Raw genomic sequence first — 8,435 nt, forward strand, 5'->3', positions numbered from 1 at the left:
CACACTTACGTTCGCGGCTTCGCGCCGTGATTCGCGCATGAGTGTGAGGGCACTTACGATTAAACCAAAATGTAAGATTTTATAATCTGTCAAGCATCTTTGTTAATAGAAAAAGGTGCGTAATTCAAATTTTTGTATGGGACGATAACCCGTAACGCTTACATTTTTAAAATTTGCCGCTTTTTTCTAGTAATGGAAATAGCTTGACAGACTATAGTACGGTATAGTATAAAGACAGAGTATAGTATAAAGGCGCGAAATTCAAACTTTCTATAGGACGATATCCCTTCGCGCCTACATTTTTTAAATTTGCTCTGCACTAATGGGTACGATCTGGCAACACTGGCGGACGCAGCGCAACATAGAATGCAGCGCCACCAGTGGTAAAAAATGCAATTATTTTACGATGCGCCCGGTAGGAAGCTAGGAATTTCGACGAATACGTTGCTCCTATCGATCTGCCGCCTCTTTTATAAGGCATATCGTGATATGCCTGGGTTAATCTTAGTCAAATGATGAAATTACGGCGTTTCATGATATGCCTAGGAATATCTCAACTTGAAGTTTGCACGATATGGCTAGTGGTCGCTAGGCAGATCATGAAATGCCGGCGTTTCATGATCTGCCTAGGAATATCACCCCGTGAGGTTTGTACGATATGGCTGGTGATCGCTAGGCAAATCACGAAATGCCGGCGTTTCATGATCTGCCTAGGAATATCACACCCTACTTTATTTGATATGCCTAAACGTCGCCAGGCAAATCGTCAAACGTTGAGGTTTGAACGATATGGCTGGTAGTCGCTAGTCAGATCGTGAAATGGCGGCGTTTCATGATATGCCTAGGAATATATCAATATGCCCGGTTTTACGATCTGCCGCCGACATATACATACGATACAGACAACATTCTGTACACGTTCGCTCTGTAGTTTGCTGCCGTTCAAAGGATGGGGAATAATGGGCAAGAAACATCATATAAATATGATTTTTATTTTATTGACTATAATACAGTATAGCACGGAAGAACAAAAAATTACACGTGATATGTGTTCATTCCCCCCCCCCCCTGTGGTGATCATTGGTGATTTTTTCGTGACCCCCTCCCCCCCTATACAATATGACGCGATTAATGGACGCCCCCTTGGCTAGTTGATCAGCCCTCCAGGCCGGCATCGGCATGCGGCTTTATCCAGGACAGCAAGTTTGCCCTAATTTCTATGGCTATAGGGTTCATGGAGTTTGGGTCGCTAACTGGCTGGAGTGAGGACCTAGAGTCACTGTAAATCACTGTTCGGTGCCCCTTATCCTTCGCTATACTGAGAACATGGTTTGGATCCTCTTATCCTACCTCCAGTGTCAGTTTGACGTGGTATTTTTGGGACATCCTGTATACAAACTATTTACGTAAAAGACTATTTTTTGCTACTATACTTTGTACAAATTATTTACGTAAAAGACTATTTTTTGCTATTACGAGTTATTAGCGAAAAACTAAAAGGAACGACCTTAGCATTGATTATTTTAAGTGGCTTTCTCGCCTGGTCCGAGCAGAAAGTGTAATTTTTTTTTTTTTGTAGACAATTTTATCTAGATTATGTATGTAAAAGATCATTTCTTGCTACGCGCTACCGTTTACGAATTATTTACGAAAAACTATAAAGATGGACCTTTAAACCCCCTCCTACTACCCGTTAACTTCCCCCCATCCATCGGTAAGTGCTTTTAGTATGTCGTATAAACGTATAATACACCATTCCCTACAATTCCCTCTACGTTTGGTGGCATATTATAGATAAACAAAATTAGGTAAGTATCTGAGTGGATAAAAAAATAGTACACAAAAGACATCAACGCACTTCTTTCTAATTAATTAGTAGCGGGTTAATGTCTTTTGTTTTATCCTTTGGCAACACGTGATTGGTCGAATTCATTACAGTTGACTAAAGCGTTTCGTAAGAAGTCATTATAGTTTTGTCGGGAGCCCATTATGAAAAGTATGCGATTACAGTTTGGTAGCTATACGAAGTCATAATTCTACCATTAAAGTCCAGTCAATTCTGCGGTAGGGATTTTCATGCAAGTTTTAATACTTAGGTTAGATTTTAAACCACCTATTGTGTGTGTGTGAGGTCATTGGAGAATTTTATTTATTTTTACTTAAGCCATTTAAAGCCATGGAGAATTAATTAGGATTAACACTAAGTTTAGTTATCCGTATAGAAAATTTAAACAGTTTTTTTTACAAAATATGGTTTAATGGTCATTCTTTAAAGTTGTTCACTTGCATCTCTTGGTTATGCTGTGTGTGCCACAAAATGTCTCTAATATGTAACTATCACATTAAGAAAACCGAAACCGAAACTGATGGCCGGTGGGGCCGGAAGGTTCTGGAGTGGCGTCCGCGTACCGGAAGACGAACTGCCGGTAGGCCTCCAACAAGATGGAGCGACGACCTGGTGAAGGTCGCGGGAATTCGGTGGTTGCGAGCGGCACAGGATCGGTCGGAGTGGCGAGCCTTGGGGGAGGCCTATGTCCAGCAGTGGACGTCTATCGGCTGACATGATGATGATGATGACATTAAGAAAAATAAAGCCAATCACTTCAAGCGAATAAATTCTAATATTATGTACGTTGAGAACGTGACGGTGCATTCTCTCTTCACAGCCATCTGAGATTCTGTGAGAGAACGGGGAAGATGGTATAAGGTAGATTTTATGCATAAGCTCCCATCGACCCATAGTCGTCTTCCGGTTCGTATTTTAGGGTGACTTTTATGCAGGCCAGTTCTTGCGCGTCCTTTAATATGAAAGCTTCTACCTCAAACGTGCCGTACACACCATCCTTTGCCATTTCTTCCATGTTCATGACGTAGTCCTTTAAATGTAACGAGCCCTGGAATGAATTAGGTTACTAAATTATTTAGCAAGTGACTCAGTGAGTGTTGTGTGCGATCCGACATTTGACAAACGCAATACGGAGGGTAGAGCCGTCCTCGCAACGGTGACGTCAAAGGCACCGCCGACGCCGCCTGTCGTGAGCGGCCGTGCGAGTCGCGCTTTGGCCCGCAGTACACGGCGCGCCCTCGACCAGTGAAGACGTGTCGTTGCTCCGTGAAGAAGATCCTCGTAAATTGGAACGAAACATGTCAAGCTATTCTTAATAATACGTGAGTGACTCGTTTTAAAATAATTAAATATGTTTTAGTCTCACGGGAGTTTTATAGTTTAAAAATGAAGTAGGTTACAATATTAGACTGTGTATAGACTTGTACAACAGCCCTTAAGGCCTACTTGCAGAATATTTTTTTGAATTTTGAATAAGATACATTATTGTGGCTTACTTTTTTAACAGGAAAGTCTGGTGGATCTACACCAGCGCTCGCGAGAATCATTTTGACATTTTCTTCTGCGTATCTTTTTACATAATTGGGCAAGCAATCATCAGCCATGACCATGTAGGGTTTACATCCTCCGTCCACCATCATGCAAATATCGAAACGTATCTGAAAAGTGTAAAAAATGTGGCGCTTATGAATAAATATAGGTTTAAGACGGACAGCATCAATTGTAGTCTACCCTATCATTCTGTAAAAGCTTTACATACCGAGTTAAGTCCCTATCGAGTCTGTTCGGAAAGAGAAGAGTCATGGAATGTATTGGGCCCCATACATTCCACGACTCTTCTCTTTCTACACAGACTCAGTGGCGGGTTTAGAATTTTGCCGCCAGTAGGCTATGCAGATTTTGCCGCCCATAGCCCCCTCTGCTTACTCTATAAAGTACTTCGCAATCAGAGGCCTGGCGACAGAAAAAAATCGAATTGGTGTAAACCTTACTTGCTGAACAGCAAGCAAGGCAAAACAACTAAGCAGCTTGTTTAGTTGATTGATTGCCCAAGCAACTGTTCGCAACCATGTTAATTTGGGTAAATCCTAAGTTAATAAAATGTCAATTATGTATACGTAACTAAATATTTTTATTGCACTTAATTACAGACGACTAAACAATATTATCTTATCACTTAGGTAGTTATACCATAGTGTGGTAAAGATCAACAAGTGGGTCATACACATTTTTTAGCAAACTCGTTCGCGTCTTTCCTGTAGACATCTGTTTTGTCACGCTTATTTCCAATGCCTGCTCTTCAAACTGCTTCAAATCTTCTCTTTCAGTTACAAAAAACTTTGAAAGTGATTCATAAAGATCAGCAACAGTGATCAAATCTATAGTCGACGCCTGAATTTGCACACTCACTTTATTCTTTCCAAGAAAACATTCCACACAACAATCATAAATTGTTGTTTCCAATTTCTGTAAATTCGAAAGTGTTCCGGTCCCTTCATTTCGCATTACAGGCTTTTCCGTGTGTCTTGATTGATTTCAAAGTTTTAAGAATTTCGTGCCAAGACTCTCTCAAACTTCTGCATGTGTCTCCTCCACCTGACCAACGTGTAACCACTCTCAGCGTTTTTCCGTTTCCAATTTCGTTCATTAATTTTTGCCAGCGTTGTGTCGAACTTACGAAAATAACGTAATTTTTTTGAAGCAACATGAAAAAACTACAGGAAGCCTGTCGTGCAAGATTCGGCAGCCGCAGTTGCTACTTTCTTATGTTGTTGTTATATTTTATTATTATTATTATTATAGCCTTTGCTTCCATATTCTTTGTATGTTTGTTTTTTGTATTTTTTGAGCAAGTTGTTTTATTTGTCTTTATGGATCCCTCTCTGGGTGAAGGCTATATTTTAGTATTGCATAAAATCTACTGCGGATGGTGTAGATACCGAAACAAACCTTACTGGTTTGACGGTACTTTTGTATATTATGTGTATTTACCTGAATAAATAAAACAAATAAATAAACTAAATTTAAAGAGTGGGCAGAGCATGGAACGAAAAAACCAAAGGGTGCTCGACTGAATTTTAGCCTGTAAGCCATTGTATACACCAGACATGTTGACGGCATTATCGTATGATTGTCCACGACAGTCAAAGTTTGCAGTTCCGACCGACGCGAAAATTTGCCGCCCCTAAAATCTGCCGCCCTAGGCTTCAGCCTACTCAGCCTAGTGGTAAATCCGCCTCAGCACAGACTATACCATGTTACCATAAAAACCCGTTTTTAACCAACGAAAAATAGGGGGTTCTCAAGTTTACGCGTATATATATATATTTTTATGTGTGACCACGCATAACTTTTTACAGAGTAGTCCGATTTTGATAATTCTTTTCTTTGGAAAGGGTATACCGCGAAGTTGGTCCCATATAAATTTGAAAAAAAAAAACAACCTTAAAGGTAGGAAAACGGGATGATTGATTGTTCACTGATTGTAATGTATGACCACCGCATAACTCTTTACAGAGTAGTCCAATTTTGATCCTCGAAGTCGGTCCCATATAATTTAAAAAAAAAAACTTATCCTAAGGGTGGGAAAGGAGGTATTTTTTTAGGTTTGATCCTTCTCATTCTAGCTAACTGCGCTCATCGCGCATCATTGACCTTTTGTTTAACAAATTCAGGTTTAAACCTTAAAAAATCACCTTACAAAATTTTAACTATACTAACGGCACAAGAGTCATCGAGGTCGTCCCCCAAGTTGACGTCAAGGTCAAACGCGTCGTGCGTGCGATTGATCTTGTGTCGGCGCACGCGCAGGGTCCACGCCATCTCTGCGTCCTTCACGCACTGCTGCGTGCTCAACACCGTCCACTTGCCTGCGCCCTGTAATGAAATAGTAATTTTGAGAATAGACTCCATTTTTGCTCTATAATTACACCATTAAGTTTTGAATGATTCACGGTTAGTTTCACTAGACTTATATTGACCGGGATATAGAAAATATCGGGAGCTCATAAATCTCTACCAGTCAACCACTGGGCTAAAAAGAGATGGTTGTTAGGTGCAGGATTAATACTCGAAAAATTAAAACGTTAATCGCTACCTACTATTTACAAAATAATTGTTATATTGACACCATTACACCATTATATCCTCAAGTTGTGCGAGATGCGATTAAAATAAAAAAACACCCCAGAAATTTTAACAAGAAAGATGGATTTAACGTCGCAAACTTGGGAACCAGTAATCCACAATTTTAAGCCGAGGGACCTCTATCTTCTGGTGTGTGCGCGGATGTAGTGAGTGTTGCTAACAGCAACACTTAACAAGCCACCGGTAGACGGTATGCCTTTGCAAATATTTACGAATTGTCAGTTACAATTTAGAAGTTCATGAAACGGAATAAAGGCCAAACACACGGCATGACGCAGCGCCGCGTCCGCGCCGCATGATGCCGACGCGATGCCTGTTCAAACAAGGCGCGCGCGGATCGCGCCGGGCTCGCGCTCTCAACACGCCAACACGCGGCACGATGCGGGCGTGACTCGCGCCCGATACAGCATGCGCGCGCGGAGGGTTTCTCATTACTTCCGAAGCCATAGATCAGAGTGTTTGTTTGTTATTCTTTCTATAATTTCTATTGGAGAGATCATATATAACTTTATGATCTCTTACGAGATTAATTAGTTTTTCTGTAAGTATCCATAATCACAGAATAACTAATATATTGCTACGCTCGCACTACGCACCGCGCGCTGCCTAACGTCCGACTAATGTGACCCAGCGCGGCGCCGCGTGCCGCCGTCCGCGCCGCGTTGACACATGGAGCCGCGAGGCGGGACAGAAGCGGCACGCAGTCTGTTTGACGTCGCTTTAGCATGGGCGGCGGTCGCGCCGCGCGACCGCGGCGCTGCTTCGTGCCATTTGTTTGGCCAAGCCTTAGTTATGATGTTCTCTGCTGACCTTACTCATAGTCCAGCCGGCGTCTGCATACCAATAAAAAAAATACCAGGCGTGGCTCACTCCGCGATTTCGTCGCGTCGCTACAAGTACATGTGGCGCACACCAATTTTAGTGTCTAGCCATAGTGGTTGCCGGTCACCGCTACGGAACGGACGCCTGCTCGCGCTTGAGCTTAAGTATATCTCTCTTAATAGACGCGTTTTGTTAGAGAGTGAACCTTCTGTACCTTTTTTTTTGACGCAGGGGTAAATGCATTTACGCATCTCGCCCCCCGGGCAATGGGGAAGCCCATTGGGGGGGGTGGTATGTGGGACTCGCTCCTCCCAAGGCTCCCTCTGCTAGGCAGAGGGAAAGGAGGAGAATACCCACTAACATCCCCTGCGGCGTTTTCGTCACCTGCCGTTGACGGGAGGCGCCATGTGATCGCTAGCATTCTAACCACGACGCCTCCCCAGCGGTCCTGCTATTCTATGCCAGGACACCCACTCCTAGTACCATTATTTATTCTGTACTTTAAAATATGTTCTAACAATCTTACTTTTTAGGGCCGTCCAATTCCACAATGAAATTAATTGGCCTAAATTCTATTCATGCGGACAGGTTAGTCCATATTGTCCAGGTTGTACATATTTTAAGTTTTATTGTTTGTTTATTTCTTCTTTGTTATAACTAAATGAATACAGACAGACAAGTCAAATTTTATTATGCCGTTAAAATTAATTCCGACTTCAATACAAATATGAAGTAATTTACTGTTTTCTTCTTAGATCACACAGATATATTATTGTTTATAATTTTGACTTACCAACATTTTCTGCCCTCTTATGCCAATAAGAAGACCACAGGAAATAATAATGTTCACTGTCAAACGTAGCATTTTTCAGGTAAGAATAAATTGCGAAATCTGTCACAGTGCAATATAACGTATATAATTGCCTACATTATATCGTGACTTGCTGTCTCGTGTTATCCGCACTTGTAGATCCTATCAATACATATATAGGGTTCCTTATAAAGAGAATACATTAGTGGTCATTTTTCCATACAAACGTTCTCGACATTTTCCTTTGGATTTTGGCCCTAGATGTTTTTTTATAAGTTCAATATTACCAGTATCTGTGTCTGTAACAGACGTCTAGCGTAGAAAGTCGGCAACAATAAACGCAAAAATCGAAACGGTCAGACACAGATAATTTCTTTCTCATCCCGTTACCAAAATTTCGTTACGATTGGTTAAGTTTTAGAGGAAAATGTCGAGAAGGAAACCTCGATTTCTGAGATTTTTACGCAGGAATTTTCGCCTGAGCTATGCACTATCTTAGGAGCCGTCCCCGTCAGCGCGACGGAGATATTTAAGTGAAATTCTTAAATCTTAAAAGGGGCTCGGGTGATTTATCCTCTTAAGATATTGGTTACTGCCAGTGACCCCCCCAGTAACATTTTAGCGATAAAACTAGTTCTATAAAAGCTGACTATTATTTCGATTAAACACTGATAGCGATAGTGCGGCCTAAAATTTAGCGTATATCGCACGCTATAACTCTCTTATAGTCGGAATTAGGCACCGACGTTAGTGCTTGAAGCTCTACAGTGGTTCATTTTGTTGGACAGACTGGCAGCGGGTTACCACGTG

General features: G+C 41.6%; 1 protein-coding gene across 1 annotated transcript; it reads right to left on the bottom strand.

The window, feature by feature from the left end:
* Positions 1–2,692: 2,692 nt before the first annotated feature.
* On the bottom strand, positions 2,693–7,738 carry LOC134747491 (uncharacterized). Its single transcript, XM_063682110.1, has 4 exons — positions 7,608–7,738; positions 5,567–5,722; positions 3,343–3,504; positions 2,693–2,894 (listed from the first exon to the last, which is right to left on the bottom strand). Exons 1-4 carry the CDS (start codon positions 7,677–7,679, stop codon positions 2,715–2,717), a joined length of 570 nt encoding a protein of 189 aa, XP_063538180.1. The 5' UTR covers positions 7,680–7,738; the 3' UTR covers positions 2,693–2,714.
* Between the last annotated feature and the right edge of the window lie 697 nt (positions 7,739–8,435).

Source organism: Cydia strobilella, chromosome 14, assembly GCF_947568885.1.
Source record: "Cydia strobilella chromosome 14, ilCydStro3.1, whole genome shotgun sequence".
Taxonomy (NCBI): Eukaryota; Metazoa; Arthropoda; class Insecta; order Lepidoptera; family Tortricidae; genus Cydia; species Cydia strobilella.